Source organism: Puntigrus tetrazona, chromosome 7 (assembly GCF_018831695.1).
Source record: "Puntigrus tetrazona isolate hp1 chromosome 7, ASM1883169v1, whole genome shotgun sequence".
Taxonomy (NCBI): Eukaryota; Metazoa; Chordata; class Actinopteri; order Cypriniformes; family Cyprinidae; genus Puntigrus; species Puntigrus tetrazona.
The window spans coordinates 9,064,189-9,082,323 of NC_056705.1; the positions used below are offsets into that span (position 1 = coordinate 9,064,189).

The following is an 18,135-nucleotide window of genomic DNA, read 5'->3' on the forward strand; positions in this document are numbered from 1 at the left end:
TTTAGGGTTGTTAAGTATCCATTTAATATTATTTTATTTTATTCCAGCTATTTTATTTCAACAAATTATTTTTGATAGTTTTACTTAACAATAATAACACTTATGTTTTAATTTTATGTGCTTTCTCAGTTTTTCATGTAGTATTTGTGTTTTATTTTATTAGCTTTCAATCAACAAATTACGTTTTTATCATTTTAGTTTTTCGGGGTTTTTTTTTTTTTTTGCATACAAGATTTGATGGCGGGGTACCATAGCAGTGTCTCTGCGGTAACGTGTCCGTGTTTTCTGATCAGATGTGTCGGGCGAGAGCAGCCAGAGCGGAGGGCAGTTCCAGGGCCGGCCGTCCGAGGTCTGGTCTCAGTGGCAGAGTCAGCATCACGGTCAACAGGGAGGAGACCCTCATCCTCATCCTCAGTCCAGCCAGACCGAGGTCTTCCAGGTGAGCAGTTTACAAAGAAACCTAACCAGACTGAAGAACAAGAGCTCAGGATTTAAAGTAATACTCACAATCAATCTCAGAAAAAAAGGTACAACAGCTATTACCGGAGCGGGGTCTTTTCAAAAGGTACACGTTTGTACCTAAAGGGTCCATTTTGGTACCTTGAAGGTACATATTAATACTTAAAGTGCACTTATTTGAACCTGATGGGTACAAAAGTGTAGCTTTTGAAAGTGATTCATTCATTCGGTTTTATTTTTGTATCAAATTTTAATAAAAACCGTTATTTTATTGTAACATTATTACACAATCTTCTAGAATACACATTTTAGTTTGCCTATTATTTTTATATTGGCAGTTTTCATTTCAGTTTTTGCGTTCTCGTGATATTATTATTACTTTTTATTTTTTTTACATAGTACTTTAACGTATTGTATATCAGTTGGCCGTCATGGCTAGTTGTTTTGTAATGTTTACTAATATTTATTCAATATTTTATTGAATTATTCTCTTGCTGGAATTGATCAAACGCATTGTTCTTTAAATGGAAGTCACTTTGGATAAAAGCGTCTGCGCACATACGTGAATGTAATTTTATTTCAGCCTTATTTGTAGTAAAAAAACCCAAAAAAACATCCCGTCCGAAAGTTTTTTGCTTTAGAGAGAAATGTAAATATTTTTGGGGTTAATATCATCTTCGTAGCTTCACTTGCGGATGTGGTGCTCTACTGATGATTAAAAACCATTTTAATTGATTTTATTTGTTCGCATTATTTGCTTCGAGTTCCTTCTCTTAGTCGTGAAAGCATCATTCAGACACAACCGAGCATCTGATTCTCCGGTTTCTGTCCCGCAGGACATGCTGCCGATGCCGGGAGATCCCACCCAAGGATCGACCAATTACAACATCGAAGACTTCGCCGACCTCGGCATGTTCCCGCCGTTCTCCGAGTAACCGGACACTCTTATTCCATCGTTTCTTTGTTTTGGTTCGGACTGCAGTATCTTCATCTCACATGTGACGCACATGACGCTGCTGAAACACATTTCTGCATTCACACACACACACACACACACACGTTTGACTTGATCCCTCATTCACAAAAAACGAGCAAAATAAATGCATTCCCAGTCGGACGCCATTCTTTCTCATTCAACCGTCATGCGATGATTAACCGCCGCCGTTATAACAAAAAAAAACGCATCGTTTTAAAAATGCATTCACATTAATGCGAGCAGTAAAAGTGCAAGATGATTTATGCCAGGGCATAATTTGCTTGTAATAAAGCAGCATCTATAATAAGTCTAATTTACATAGGAAACAGGCAGAGTAATGCCTGGTTGGCGGGAAGCGTGAATATGACGCAATTTCGTGTCACAGTACCGTATGCTAAAGGAACGGTTCACCCGAAGATGAAAACCGTGTCGTCGTTTACTCATCTTCAAGCGCTTCCTAACACAGAACGAACACAAAAGGAAGATATTTTGAAGAACGTTTGCAACCGGGCCGTTTCGGGTCACCATCGACCTCCGCGGTGTTTTCGCAAAGTAGATATCTTCCGTTGCGTTCGTCAGAACGAGGACATTCGCACAGGTTTGGGGAACGCCCCGAGGGAGAGTAAACGACGACACCATTTTTATTTTTCCCTTCATATTAGGATTCATCCCGCAATCTCGAGTCAAGACGCACACGCAAACATTACGAAGAGATTTCTGTTTTTAGCGTGCAGGAGTATTTCGAAGATCTTTCGAGAAGCGAAGGATCGTTTTCTTCACGCGTCGCACCTCATTTTTTCGTTGCCAAACAGCATCTTGCTGACTAAAAAAGTCTTTTTTTTTAAGCTTACCGTGCAAAATGTAGTCTATGTAGTGATGTCTATAACCTAGCTTAACTGATAATAAATGTAGACGGATTTAAAGACAAAAACAGTATTTGATTCGATTTTCGATTTTTTTTCATTTGCGATTGTTATTTTTTAACTTTTACTTTTCTTACGAAAAACACTAGGAGCAGTGTCACTTTTGTGAAGTCGTGGACACCAGCGGCGTAAATATCAAGCGTTTCGCGGTGTTCCTTGTAATCTTCGTGGCAGCTGCGATTCTCACTATTAACTTTCGGACTAACGACGTGGAAACTCGATCGCGCCACAACTCCGGACCGATGGAAAGACCTCGAGGTGAAACCTTTTTGGAAAAATCAAATGGATGTTTAATGTAAATAATGTGATTTTTACGTCGGACCATGGTTTATTTCACATATATATACTTGTGTAGGTTTAATATCATCGTGTGCAATGTGAGTGCATATTTAACTCTCGGTACTTAGTTAGCCTGTCCATTGTACAATGAGTTTAGGACTGTATAAATTGTGTAAATGTGTTCCGTTATTTTTGTGTAACTTTATGACGAGAAATTGTGCTTGTGACAATAAATTCTCATTGAATATGTGGATTTCGATCAAACTGGGTTGTATTGACTGTGCTGCTGGCCTATTAATATATATTCGTTTCACTCTACTCAACTCTATGAACATATTTACTGACGTATCGCTCGAGGCTTTAATTTTAAATAAACTATTTGGAGTATCGCTTATTTACAATGCACATTATACAATATTAAGCTTAAAATGCGTCGATTTTACCGTTAATGGGGATTGTATGATCTTTGAATATATGTTTAAATTCAAGATATTTAAATGTTGCTCCGCACAATCATATTGAGTATCTTTAGTTGGATTTCAGCACAAAATTATCAATTTAATATGCCAAAAATGCAATTTGGGGATTGCTTTATTTACCCCAATGTCTATGTAAATGTATTCATAGCAGCGCGGCATAAAGGCATTTCAAATACGTTTTGTTATATTTCTTTTTCAGTTGGGAATGTCACGAATTTTGGCGAATATTTCTCAGTTAGGTCTTCAATGTGCATGAAGTAGATGTGCTTTTCGAAAGGCTGTTATCCTTTTTGATTTCGGTTCATTCAGATTTTACCTGTAATGGAAACCGTAGAAGCGCATGCACCATATTATATGGTCTGGATGCAAGCAGATGTATTGCTGCTCCGTGAAACATCAATGGACAGATTGAGGTTAATTTATGCTTCCTTATCCCTCTTGTTTGGGTTGCTGGTCAGGGAACGGGAAGGGATTTGACCGCAGGGATTACTCATAAACACAAGCGGACACTAAATATGCTTTCTGGATCCGTTGAACGTTGAAACTGCACAGAAGGAGAGTGAAGGCCTTTGGTTCTGCGGTCGGCTTATGAGGACCTCCTCTGACCTCGTTTATACAGTAGCTAGTTTCCTAAACTCTCCTCATTGTTTTTATGGAGATCGTTTTTCTTCCAATCGTGAACTCGGGCACTATTACTGCTTTCAGGTCATCCTGGGAACTCGCTGACATTAATGACATTTATTTGTATGATTTAGATTTACGTGGAGCAATTTTTTGCTGCCGTTTCTTCAGCATTTGAGTTAGCTTTTATTTTTTATATTTTAATATTTTAGTCATTTTGTCGTTATTCGTTTTTTCTTTATCATTTTTATTTAGCTTAATATTTTCTGTTTGTTTTTAACTTTAGGTCTTTAACCATAACTTCATTTAGAGTTTTAATTTTTTTATCAAATGTTTATATTTTACATTTTTAAATTTTAATAGCTTTTAATGGTCTTAGTTTTAGTTAAGTAACTAACGCAATATTACAAAACAATTTTACACGTTTGAAGTTAATAACATCTAAATATATATATAATTTTTTTTTAATGCTTGCTTTTCTTCATGAGAGTTGTGTGGATTATTCAGATGTTTATATTTTTATTGCTTAGACTCTCCTTCCGTTGGCACCCATTCACTTTATATGATCAATTGCTGAGCAAGTGATGTAATGCCACATTTCTCCAAACAAAAACTCATCTAAAGTGGCCTGAGGACGAGAAAACTTTCAACTATACTATCATTTTTTGAAGAACTATTAATTTAAAGAAAATTGCAAGTTGCATATATATGTAATATGGTATGTTGAGCCCCATGTGGTAACATTCACACAAGCTCATCTTGTATATGAACGTTCTGACATGACCTGAATACAGCAAGTCATATTTTGCGGAGTGCGCCGAGAGACCATTTCAGCTTGTCATATAAATGCATTTCTGTACACTGTCAAAAACGTTCACGTTAAGTTCCTTCTGGGTGAAGCATGACATGACTTGACTGGCTAGGAGCGTAAACATCAGATCCGTTAAATCACGTTCATTGCGTGCCTCTCGGTTTAATGCAGAAGTTCTTTTCAGATGTTTTCTGCATTCCACGGGATCTTGATGCTCTTTGATTAGACTGTCTAAACGCTCGCACGACAGCTCAGATGTTTAGCAGAGAAACTTGAGATGTTTTGCAGAGGGCAGCTGCATCAAGTCTGCATTCACTGACATTCATTGATGTTTCATAACAGCGCTCGTAACGGGGACTCGTTCCAAAAAAAAAAATAATTAGCTGAAGATTTACTGGAATATTACAACTTTTTGTAGTTTATCGAATGCTTTGAAGTTGTCCTAAAAGCCAAGTGATATCTCAATACCTTTTCTGTATGATATCTTTGTTTTTGAAGTTGTTAGCAATTGTTTCTTGCACGCACTTTTCACTTCACTTCAATCAATTAGTCAATCGCTTTTATTTATATAGGCCTTTTAACAATACAGATTAGATACAGGAGAATAGAGTGATAGTACTGTATAATGACAAGATTAAACACTACATCTTCGTTAAATGCAGAGACAGGCGGTCTATGTAATAGAATTGTCGATAATCGCTAGAAATGAAGTGTCCCCAACTAAGCAAGCCAGAGGCGAAGGGCAAGGAACCAAACCCCCATCCATACAGAATGGAGAAAAAAAATAAAAACCTTGGGAGAAACCAGGCTCAGTTGGGGCCAGTTCTCCTCTGAACGGACACCCAGCACTTAAGTTTAATTAGCAGCCATGTCAGATTGTGTAAAGCACTTATAATGTGTGTGTTTGGTTCGTGTGATCTGTCCACAGGGCTCATCTAGGTGCTCTGGTCTCTGATGAAGGTCATCTCTTGGTGCTGATCCGCCATCTGATACGGTTACAAACTGAAAAACAGAATAAGAGAGAAACAGACTAATATTAGCGTAGATGCCAGTCTTTTTACGATGTAACGAGTACATTGTGTTTTATGTGGAGAGTTCCCGGTTCCAGCTGATCTAATTATTATAGCCTAACAATCCTTTAACAGATTTGAATAGTAGAAGTGTGTTAGTGTGTTATGTGTCAGCCAGGTTAAAGAGATGGGTCTTTGATGTAGATTGAAACTGAGAGAGTGTGTCTGCCTCCCGAACAGTGTTAGGTAGATTGTTCCAGAGTTTGGGTGCTAAATAGGAAAAGGTTCTGCCACCTGAAGTCGATTATCAAATGGCCAGAGTTGTTGGAGGATTATAATGTAATAAGAGCTTGCTCAAGTATTGAGAAGATAAACCATTCAGGGATTTAAATGAACAAGATTTTAAAATCTATCCGATGTTTCATAGGGAGCCAGTGCAGTGTTGTCAGAACCAGGTCATACTTCTTGGTTCTAGTAAGGACTCTTTACTGCTGCGTTTTGGACCAGCTGATGTTTGTTTATCAAGCGTGCAGAACAACCACCTGACAACGCATTACAATAGTCTAATCTCGAGGTCATAAATGCACGAATTAACATTTCTGCATTTGACATTGAGAGCATAGGTCGCAATTTAGATATGTTTTTCAGATATCAAACAGCACACTTCGGTTCCTAACTAATGAAGAAGAATTAACAGAGCAGCCAACTAGTGTTAGACGGTGTTTTAAGTTATTCAATTTTTAGGCCCGATAATTAGCACCTCTGTCTTTAGCATTAAAAATTGGTCATCCAGTTTTTTATAACGACTATGCATTGTTAGTTATGTCTTAATTTGGTGTGTATCACCAGGTCACGAATAAATATAGCTGGGTATCATGAGCATAACAGTGAAAACTAGCATCATGCCTCATGATAATACCTCCTGGAGGTAACGTGTGTAAAGTGTGAAAAGTAACGGCCTTAGTACTGAGCCTTGAGGTACTCCATATTTCACTTGAGATCGATATGATACCTCCTCATTTACTGCTACGAAATGATAGCGGTCAGACCAGTACGATTTGAACCATGCTAAGGCACTTCCACTAATGCCAACATAGTTTTCTAGTCTCCTCAAGAGAATGTTGTGATCGATAGTAATGATAAAGAAATGATAGATGATAGATGATAGAACCAGGTCATTTGTAACTCTAATGAAAGCAGTCTCAGTACTACGTCTAAATCCTGGCTGGAAGGATCTATGACTTCTGCAAGCAGCTTTTTAGATGGAATAGTGTCTAACATACATGTTGTTAGTTAAGAGTTAACAAGTTTGTTTTAATCAGCTGTTGGACTCTCATTCTGACGGCACCCATTCACTGCAGAGCAGCCATTTGCGAGCAAGTGAGGTAACGCTACATTTCTCCAAATGTATTCAGAGGAAGAAACAAACCCATCTACATCTTGAGGACTGAGGGTGAGGAAATAAAAAAAGGTTTTGGTAAACTATTCCTTTACCTCTATTTATTTGACACAGTTTAAGATCTTCTTAGACTGAAATCATCTAAAGTTTTTCCAAACATGCATTTGTTTGGAATAATGAAGAATCATTCAACTAAAAAAAGCAGTTCAAAATATTGCTTGTCATCCTGTGTTATAGTTTTGAATAATTGTAAACACTTTTGAGAGAGTAAAAGTTTCATTCCCCATCTCACAAGCCTGCAGCTATGCAATCAAACCCTGTTTTTGTTTTGGAATGCTACCAGTGCATTTATTTAATGTTGCGTGTACTATACACTGTCATATCTGACAGGATCAGGTCAGGCCCTGTTGGGTTTTGCAATAAAACCATTAACAGGTTTTGAGTGACAAATAAAAATGTGACTTTCTGCACTGCTGTTTTCAGGTGTGTTTTCCAGTTGAATTGCTTCATATGATGTGGAAAAGAAGATGGTATGGATCGCTCTTTCAGATTACCAGGTAAGCATCATTCTGGCCTTCGGCTTTAGACGGATAACTTTGAGTGTCTGTCATGTTCAGACTGTTAGATTTCCCATTCACCTCAGTGGGAGTTTCTCTGCTGGATGCGGGATGCTCCTGCTGTCTGAACTCACTGGAAAGCTGACGTCAGGACAGCATCTGACTAATGGCACCACAAGAGCGCACGCATTCCCAAAGCCTCCGTTAGTGACTATCCTGAGCTGTGACGGCTAAGACCGGAGACACGGAAAGATCGACCTATTTTTAAGCTTTTATGGGTTATGAAAGATTTATAGTTTGGCTTTGGGAGTCTGAACAACAGGTTGACATGCATGCAAGGTCAAAAAACACTTTCATTTGTTTACTATGTGCGCTTATTTTTTTACCTTGCTTGTTCAATGACTCCCAAACGATTGGTTCAATAATTCATTTTTCCAAACCCCTCGGTGGTTGGTGAATTTCGATTAAAGCAGTGTTTGTTAGCTCCAAAAGCGGCACCTGCTAGCTAAGAATGAATCAGCTAAGGATTTTCATTCAGACCAGCACGTGGCAGGCAATATGTTAATGTTTCATATTGACGTCATAAAACAGCTTGGGACTTGTTTTAAAACTGCATGAAAGGTCATTTTCGCTTTAATGTTTATATCAGTCTTTGTGTGTTCACTAATGTAACATTCTGGCTAATCTGATTATGATTTAGCGGTGTTATAGTTTCAGCTTTGTTTAATATATTTTTCCACTCAATAAATGCTTAAATTCGAGGTTTATGTGTTTGAATTGCATATAAAAGTTCCATTCAGAGGACATTTTCTAAAATAAACTAATAAATTTACCCCAGGTTTCACAGACGAGGCTTAAGCCTAGTCCCAAACTAAAATGTAAATCTGAGCTGTTTCAACTGAAAGAAACTTACACCGACTGATCCTAAAACATGTCAATGCCTTAGTTTTGTCTTAAGACGCAAAGCACTAATGTTTTTTTTTTCCTAAGACATGTTTATAAAAAATCTATTTAATGTCCTAATTAAACTATAGCCTAATTTTGGTTTAGACTAAGCCCTGTCTATGAAACCCTTCCGTGATGCATATAGTACTGAACTTAAACCGCTAAGAATCAGGTAAGAGTCATCATAAATAGTTCCACATGTTCTTGCCAAAATTGTATAAAAATAGATAAAGTTCAGTGCGTTATGTCGCAATTCCAAATACTTTTCTCCCAATTTTTAAACTTCATTCTTTTCAAACAGCTGTGCCTGTCCTGATGCATGACATATGTTCGAAGATGTTTCTTTTCTTCCCGATTTCTCCGAAATTTCCGAGGCCCCTAAAACAACAACCCATCCCGCTGCGCAGCACTTACCCTTTATCTGAGCATATCTTCCTTTAAGTACAGAAACATTCAGTTTTTTAGTGTCTCTGTTCCTACGTAGGAAGCGTTCAACTGCATGCTCAGTATTAAATTTCACTGCCTTCTTCTTTCGGGCAAATTCTAAAGCGACGGAGAGATGCTTTACATTCAAGCAGGCTCATGAAAAATCAAACGCACTCAATCCTGTCGTTAGTTCTCCAGCGCTCTGGGAAGGCAGAAACTCCCAACTTCATTAGAGAGGAACAAGCTCAATCTCGGTTCCGATAAGATTCCCAGAATCTCCCCAGGACCTCAATTAAGTTACGTGTAGCCTCCACGCGTGTAATGCGAGATGGTTTCTGGTTCCTCCTGAATGTAGGTTGACATTCTTTACCTTCCAAAGTGAAACTGTGGTGTTGGTGATCATTAAGCTCCCCTGGGCGAAACTTCCTTGAGGTTCCTCCGCAATGTTTACAGCTAAAACTCTTAAGAAGACATCAATTACTCTGAGGACCTGAGGCGAAGCTGTGATGGACACGTCGATGAAGATATTTTGACAACCTCCTCCGCCTTCAAACCATTCAAAGAGAGGACAGCTGGCCCCTGAAAATGTTTCTTTACTTTGAATGCGGCGTGATGGCGTTACCAAACAATAAATCCATTCCTTTTTTCTCTGAACGTTCGACGAGAAAATTGAAGTTTTGACACATTTGTAATTTGTCTTCTTTTCTATTATTTTAGCTGTTTGTTTTCCTGCCCACGTTTGGGGATTTATGTGATCCTGCAAGAAAGTTTAAAAAAGAACTTAAGGTACTGTTATGTAAATACTGTTTGAATCCGTAAATAAGTTCAATAAAAGGTTGGCAGGCGGTCTTTTAGCATCGGCTTCCGTATAAACCGAGGATGAGCCGATGTTTTGTTTGGTACCGAGAAGAATATCTTTTCTACGTGTTCTTGCATATGCCGTTGAATAATTACGTTGACAATGCGTTTACATTTAAAACAGTCCCGAGGCGTTTCGTGTTGACATCAACGTAAAACGCTAGCATGCTGCCCGCCCACTTGCTGATCTTATCGCGTTGGTCTGAATAAAAAAATGCTAATTTATGCCGCTTTTGGAGATTTACAAGCACTGCGGTATAAATGAAATCGGCCAATCGCAGGAGGGGTTTGAAAAAGTCATTGTTGAACAAATTGGAGTTGATTGATATTTTGGGGTTTAAGACACAGAATAGGACACGTGCTCACAGAAAAACGTTTTATTTCCACTTTCCACTTGTATATGATTTTAAATCTGTATTTATCCTCAGAACGATTTAAAAGAGGCGATTATAATGGCTGTACTTTAAAATGAAGTTATGATCATCTTAATTCAAGCGACGAAGGATTTTGATTATGGACGCAAAACGTAAACATATACTATTACGAAATAAAGGTGCCTCATCATGCCATATTAGAACCTTTGTGTCTAAATGGTTCCATAAAGAACCTTTAACCTGTGAAGAACAAAAATGGTTCTACGGCATCGCTGTGAATAAACCTTTGTTTATTTTAAGCGTTTACATGATTCATGTTTTGTTGTAAAAGTCACGATGCGATACTGTACTCTAAATTCATTTTTGGAAACAAACCCTACTCAAAATCGGCACAGTTGCTGAAATCGGCAAATACGGTTCGTTTTCCCACCGTCCAAGCAAGTGCATGCAAACCCTAAACATTAGTACACCGAGTCACAGTTCGCGAACATGTCTGCTTTCAATTCCTCCAAACCGCAGCCCACGGGCGCTTTCAAAGCTAACAACACAATCCTTGGTGAGGGATTGCTCACTACTTATATAAATATTGTTACTGTGTTCAGACATCTAATGCTTCTTCCATGACCGTATCAGCCAAAAGCTGTTTTCAGACGCAACTCATCGGTTCGGGGGCACGACGTAATACACCAGTTCTCTCGTAATACACCGACTTAACCTGGTAAAAACCAGCCCATAACATTTTAGAAAAAAAAAACCTGGAGCATTCCAGACGTTGCTGTCCATTTGAGTAAAGCCTGTTTTTTTTACCGCACCATCTGGAGAATTTCGCCACTGTCTTGTTCTATTAGCGTACGAAACGTACGAGCATATAGTGAGCTCCGAGAACATTCCCGATGTACTGCGATGAGTGATCCGGATATTGTTGTAGAGTTTGGAGCCAAAACTTCAGATCCTGCTGGGATACTGTGGGAATGCCCGGGCAGAAGGGGTGATGCATGGTGGGAAAGTAACAGTAAAAGCATCGCTGTGTTTATTTCCCCTAAATGCTATTCTCCTGCGCATTGGTGTGTCATTGGCTTCTGATTAAAAATCCATTGTCTGCATTATCCCATGTACGCTGGTGTTATGACTTAGACAAACAATGGCAGTTTACCGGAATTATTCGGTCATTATCTACTCGCCCTCGTGTCTTGTAAAGCTCACGAATCGAGGTAGAATTTAGGCTCGTTGCTCAAGGTTTGACGTCACCGATGCCGGACACCATCAGTGTTTCGTAAATGTTATCTGAGAGCTCCAGCAACGTGGAAGAGTTTCATTCCTATTGAAACTGAGCTGATCTAGACATCGATGCATTCGGTAATAAAATGACTTGGTTTAAAATGTCATGTTTAATCTTAAAATTTGTTCAGTGCTTTGACACAATATGTATTGTTAAAACTATATATATAAGGACATTGATTTTTTATTTAATTGTGTAACATTTATTTAAAAGTCCAGACATTACACAATGTCACTTAGTTTATCTGTAACCCGCAGACATAATTTCTCATGATGGTTTTATGCCTAAATTCAGCTGCAGGCAATGCACCATAGAAAGACAACATTTATTTGGGTCTCAATCTCACAAATATTTTCTTTTGCTTGAAGAAAATTGTGCTGTTTTTTTTGCAAGAATGATGTTTTTGCTTTAGTTTATTTGTTACCTGTTATACTTACATATTTACTTAATTTTTTACATCTGAAAGCTAACTAAATGAGCTGTATGTTTTTTTAGGATGGGACAATGTTTAGCTGAGAAACAACTATTTGAAAATCTGGAATCTGAAAAAAAAATTACATTTTGATATATTGACGGTAAGAAATTTACTAATCATCTTCATGGAACATGTTCTTTACTTGATATAAAAAATATAAATTGGATACTTAATCAATAATTATACCATAACGTATGGCATAGTGATTTGGAAATTTGAAAAAAAAAATACTGTGCTGCCATTATGCTTGCTTTTTTTACATTGCTTATTTGCATGCTTATTTATATCAATTGTATGTATTTTCTACCGACAGATATACTCAGCATCGTAAATCCATATCCGCATAAATCTATATCCATATAAACAATGCTAAATGAAGTCAAAACATGACCTGTTTTGACTTCAATATTATTCTCAGTTTTTTTTTTTTGCAGGATCTGAGTGGGTTTATTTTTTCACGCTTCCTATTTTCCGACATTATGGACCCAGTTTTCATATAATGAGATACTTGAGCGTGGCGGTGAATGAAATTATCTGTAGCGATTGTTGCAGGAAAACGCACATTAGGACCGAAATGTAATATAGTTTTGTTTCCCGTTTTTGATCTGCGAGTTTCCAGCCCTGTCTGCCGCATTAAAACCCAATCCTGTGAGGTTCACATGATCCTGATAATATTGGTACAAAACCTGAGTGTGATGTGCTCGGGTCTCCTGAGATCAGGAGTCAATGCCCAGAATCCAGCTGTCTACTCTTTCATTTAGGCACAAACAGCCCTACAGACACAAAACCCCATTTCACAACCAACAGCTGAAAAGTGAGAAGACTTTGGTGTTTTACCAACTATGTGTTTGGAAGGGCTTAAAGAAAATGTCTGGTATCGCAGCTATTTGAGAAAATTGCTTTGCATGCTTTTGAAATATATTACAAAGTTCATAGAGGACGTTTGCTGAATGCAAGATTTGTATTTAGTGATGACATGCCCAACCGTCAGGCCAATTTTATCAACGTGCCGTGAGAAAACTTCACACCATTCTGATTAAGGAAAAGTTTGCCCTAAAAATAACATTTGTACTTACAGTCAGAGGCCGTCCATTAGGAGTTGAGCTTTGGAGGAACGTGGCATTATATCACTTGCTCACCAGTGAATGGGTGCCGTCAGAATGAGAGTCACTGTGAAGTGAAATGCTGCATGTTTGTAAGAAAAAATTGGCTAAAATTTGGCTTAATGGCTAAAGAACTAGTTAATTATGAAATTGTTCCAAGCATGCAGATATTCACTTCTCAGGTCGAAGTGGTGTGGGTTACTCGTGGATTATGGGATGTTTTTATCAGCTGTTTGGACTCTCATTCTGACGGCACCTGTGTGATCCTTTGGTGACGAAATGCCACATTTATCCAAATCCGTTCTGATGAGGAAATACCCATTTACTTCTTGGACGGGCTGACGGTGAGTACATTTTCACCGCAGTTTAATTTTTTGGCTGAACTGTTTGTTTAATTAAATCATTTGAAATAATCCACTAACAGGTTTTAAGCAGTTAAATTGCTGTGCTTAAACCAATTTAAAGACTCCCGAATTCCAGAAAACGTCATCTTCGTTGCCTTGATAAGGCGGCGTGGTGCATGTGGTGACGGAGATACAGCGTGTGGGTGAAGCCACGCTGAACGGAGCGCACGGCGAGGCCTGCTCTTTTGACCACGGGTCTGTTTTTTCCATAAATAATGAAAGTTATGCACAGGAAAAATGGGTGCACCTTATCTCCTCGAAAATATAAAACGCAGATGGAGCCAGAGCAATCAGCACCCAGCGCATTTCCCATGCATCCACACTTCTTCTGAGCAGGTCCCACAGTGCATTTCTACATCCAACGAGCGCATTATTACTATCTAGGAAATGTGCTTCATCCTCTAGGGTATGATAAATCCATTCCACCCTGGACTCCATATGCTTTTTACTGATTAGGTGAGAATATGAGGAATGTTAAGCCTGGCTCCCTCTCTTTCTTTCGCCCGTTCCATTCAGGACATTCCCGAGAGTAATATTCTGATGTTTACGAGCCTAAAATGACTTCAAAGTGTCGTTTCTGTCACTTTATGACTGATTTTCCCCAAAATGAAATCTGATTAATGAAATACTGCAAGTTTAGGAATATCGCGGGAAATGCGAAACGCTCGCAACAGAGATAAATGCCGAAAACTCAACAAATTCGACAAAAATGTGTGAAAACATCATTAGCAAAAGGACTTAGTTTTATATTTATGGTCAACGGTAACACTTAAGATAGGGATCGTATATTTATTACTAGACGCTTTCCCAAAAATCCATTTGTAATTACTTCTTATTGAGTTATATAGCGTTAAGGGATCTAGAATATGATCTTGACGAATGAGGCATTGATATGTGCTTTATAAGTACAGCCAATATGCTAGTAATATGCATGATAATAAGCAAAATATGTGTTCGTTAATCTAAAGTGTTACCTGGAAAACAATGGATAACACTTACTTTTTCCTTAATAAATTCTTAAGTTGCTGCTTATTAATCCTGAGTAAGCTAGTTTAGGTGTTGGATAGGACTAGGGATGTATGAGATATGTGTTAATTAATACCAATAAATGGTTGATATTCTACACTCTCAGCAATAAAGGTACAAAAGCTGTCACTGGGGCAGTGCCTTTTCAAAAGGTAGGCTTTTGTACCAATTAGGTTTAAATTTGTACACTTTAAGTACTACTTAACAGTACTAATATGGACCCTTTACAGGGTAAGGGTTCACACTGAAGTAAGATTTTAACACAAAGGCCAACATTTTTCATGATTATTTAGCAGGAGCATCTGTAACGCCAAAAAACACGAAGGCAACATCTACGAAAGGGCTGCAATGCTAATAATTCAGGCAATGCTAAAACGATGTAGGAAAGATGGTGTCATGGCCATAAAAGATTGACAGTTGGAGCATATGAACTTCAACATCTGCCCTGTCCGGAAATTTCACCTGATCTGGATCTGATTGTTTCGGAGAGCAGAGTGAGAATCCCATTCCCTCCTTAAACGTCTCTAAAGCTGCACGAATCTATCACACAAGTTGGAAGCTGAAGGTAAAAAGTGTTCAAACACCTTAATAAATCAACAAAAAATTCACAGATGTTCACATTATTTTGGCCGACCCCCTGTGTGTTTCTTTTGATGCTTAAATGAATGGCATTAGTTCCGAGCATGCATGATGTGAATACTGTTAAAAACATCTGAGCAGGGACCTAATGAAACCGGAGTGTGCAGTAATTTTTATAGTTTCATATTTTGAACAAACGTATTAACTTCACACTTACAAGAAGAACCATCCTGCATCTCTTCTTCTTCTTCTTTTTTTATTGGTGAGTCGGCAACCTGCAATGATAAAGTGCATTACCGAGTATGGGCCTCAGTCAACTAACTAATAATAATAAATAATAATAATAATAATAATAATAAAATTCTGTTAATTAATCCAGTTCTTCTCAGGTAGTTCATTCCATTATTAATCCCCCCCGGTCACAATAGTGGCAGTAAATTTTTTTACTCTAAAAAAACATACTGACTGATGTTTTAGTGCACTTCCTGCAAATATAGAAAATGTAAAGGGTCCCAGTTAAATATGTGCAGTTTCAGCATTGTTGAATTGTTAACTGCATCGAAGCTCCAAATCAAAAGGACAACGAAGTGTGTCAACAGAAGTATATGACAAAGATCTTCGGTACACATTACCTTTAGAGTGTTTAGTATTAATATATTAACTTGCATGTATTCGGTTTTGTTGAACGAGTAAACACACTGACGTGGCAAAGCTGGAACTAGGTATGCAGTGTAGTAGTTAGTGAAACAATTATGATCAACCATAAAACACATTTTTCACACCCTTCTAAAAAAAGAAAAGCTTCCCTATTAGATGCAATGTTTTATTTAATCCATTGTGTCCCATTCTTAACTGTGTGTTAACGCCTTCTATTTTCTCCCTTTACATAGCCTCTTAGTTTTTTCCTGGATTCTATAATAATTTCTGCCGGTTATTTCAGTTACATTTCTTTATAATATTTCGCAACACTATTTCCCTTTTTAATACTGTACAGCTTATTTTTTTTTACACAATCTTCACTGTAAAACACGCTATATATGATTTGACTTGATTTACGTCCAGCATCTCATCCGAGGAAAAGGTTGGTGACGTCGCCGACAGCAGGAGCCGGATATCCGCCACGACCGGAAAAAAATCCCATATTTGGGCATTCTTAGCAGGAGCAATGGCAGCTTACATTGTACGCGAACGGCTAGCTCGACGCTGATTGTGTAGCGCAAATGATCGCTTTTTAGACATTTTCGGTCCATGTTCAAGACGGGTGAGCGGCGGATTGGAGCGCGTTTATTTTTTTGAAAATGTCAAAAACCGGGTGCTAGCGACCGCTCCGTCAAACCGTCACCGAAGCGAAACCGCTTAGCACGGCGTTAGCATCTTTGATACCGTTCGCGTTTTTTCCTCGCCATTCGCAACTCTCCCTCCCCCCCTCCCGACTCTCACCCGGTATCGGCCGCCCTCCATGCCCGAGCAAGGCCCGAGGATGAACAGCTTCTCCCTCGGCGAGTTGTGTTGGCTCTTCTGCTGCCCGCCGTGTCCGAGTCGCATCGCGGCTAAGTTGGCGTTCCTGCCGCCCGAGCCCACCTACTCCGTTCACACGGACGCGAGCGGCGCGACGAGCCTGCACCTGACCGAGCGCGCCGACTGGCAGTACTCGCAACGCGAGCTGGACGCCGTCGAGGTGCTGGTGACCCGCACCAGCCGCGGGAACCGGGTCGGCTGCATGTTCGTCCGCTGCGCGCCCGCCAGCCGCTACACGCTGCTGTTCTCCCACGGGAACGCCGTGGACCTGGGCCAGATGTGCAGCTTCTACATCGGCCTCGGCTCCAGGATCAACTGCAACGTGTTCTCCTACGATTACTCGGGGTACGGGGTCAGCACCGGGAAACCGTCCGAGAAGAACCTGTACGCCGATATCGAAGCGGCCTGGCAGGTGCTGAGGAACAAGTGAGTGTTTCTGAGCAGGTGCTTCTGGGTTTGAGCGCCAGTCCCAATTGTTCTGTGATTTGTGTGGCGTTTTCCATGCGCGTGCACTGCAGCACTGCTGCTTTTCCCTATTAAATGCATGCATCCTGCTTCATTATGCCTGACTCTGGACCATAAGGGTAATAAATAAGATAAGATTCACACGAATGGTTTATAACAGGGCGGAATGTGAGAATCTGAGGCTGCAAAAAAGTCCAAATGAAATTCTTAGCAATGCATTTCGCTAATCAAATACTTTTTTGATATTTAAGATAGGACATCCACGCAATATCTGCACTGAACATGATCTTAATATCCAAATGTATTTTGACCTACGTAATGCATTGTTGGCTAGAACTACACAAATACCCATGCTGCTCGTCTAGCTTTGTGGTCTCACATTAGGTTTTCTTTAGGAGATGAACGTAATAATTTTTACTGATATTTACCAAAAATCAATACACGCAACTATATTCTGCATATCTGCTTTTGGATGCTCAAACATAATGTTTTTGTCTATGGTGGATCTGTTATTGGTTCTCTTATTTAGTTTCCTGCTGCTTTAAATACTTTGAACCCTCTTTGTACCAACCTGTTTTTTTTGTAGTTGTTTTTCTTGGAGTGATGACATAACCGGACTGTTTCGTGTTTTTCTATTGACCGTCCTGATATCGATATCTAAAGTAAATGATAAAACGCCAATGCGAACCAATTTGGTGACGACTAGCTAGTAAACAGTGTGAGCAAGCTTTCTACAAAACATTGATATAATATTCTCATATTAAAAAAATAATGCATGCAAGTTATTAAATGACTCGTTGAAGCTAATATACAAACTAAGTAGAATATTGGGAAGGTTTGGTCAATCGGTCTCCAGAATTTATCAATATAATTGGTGAAAATAAAGCACCTGAGGCTTTACAAAGAGATAAATTAAATGCATGATTAGTTTTTTTTTAATTATTAGATTCTTATCACCCGACGTCTGATTTATCATCTTGATTTTATAGTTTTTTTATGTACTTTTAATGTTTCTATATCAAACCGTGCATGTGCCCGAGAGCATCTACGGTAATTTACGTTTGGTCAAAACAAGAAAACGCGTTGTTAAATATCGCCGGCAGTCACAGACGGGATTAGTAGGATTCTCAGAGGATCGTGGCTTTTTTGCTGGAAAACCGTATGTGATT

At 38.9% G+C, this 18,135-nt stretch overlaps 2 protein-coding genes and 1 long non-coding RNA gene across 7 annotated transcripts in view; 2 read left to right on the forward strand and 1 right to left on the reverse strand.

Annotated features, from left to right (window-relative positions):
- arnt2 (aryl-hydrocarbon receptor nuclear translocator 2) overlaps positions 1-2,901 on the forward strand; it is a 70,305-nt gene extending 67,404 nt beyond the window's left edge. For all 5 annotated transcript variants that reach the window (XM_043244598.1, XM_043244597.1, XM_043244600.1 and 2 more), the window contains 2 exons: positions 294-439; positions 1,296-2,901. In XM_043244598.1, coding sequence (XP_043100533.1) covers positions 294-439; positions 1,296-1,394 — 245 coding nt within the window. In that variant the 3' untranslated portion in view covers positions 1,395-2,901. The remainder of the gene's footprint in view (positions 1-293; positions 440-1,295) is intronic.
- Positions 2,902-5,882: 2,981 nt separating this feature from the next.
- Positions 5,883-16,560, reverse strand: LOC122349366. Its single transcript, XR_006251446.1, has 3 exons — positions 16,424-16,560; positions 15,201-15,258; positions 5,883-9,642 (listed from the first exon to the last, which is right to left on the reverse strand). It is a non-coding gene; the product is annotated as an uncharacterized LOC122349366 (long non-coding RNA).
- Positions 15,284-18,135, forward strand: part of abhd17c (abhydrolase domain containing 17C, depalmitoylase) — a 32,813-nt gene continuing 29,961 nt past the window's right edge. Inside the window, exon 1 of the mRNA XM_043245376.1 lies at positions 15,284-16,927. Within this exon, the coding sequence (XP_043101311.1) occupies positions 16,443-16,927 (485 nt within the window). The 5' untranslated portion in view covers positions 15,284-16,442. The remainder of the gene's footprint in view (positions 16,928-18,135) is intronic.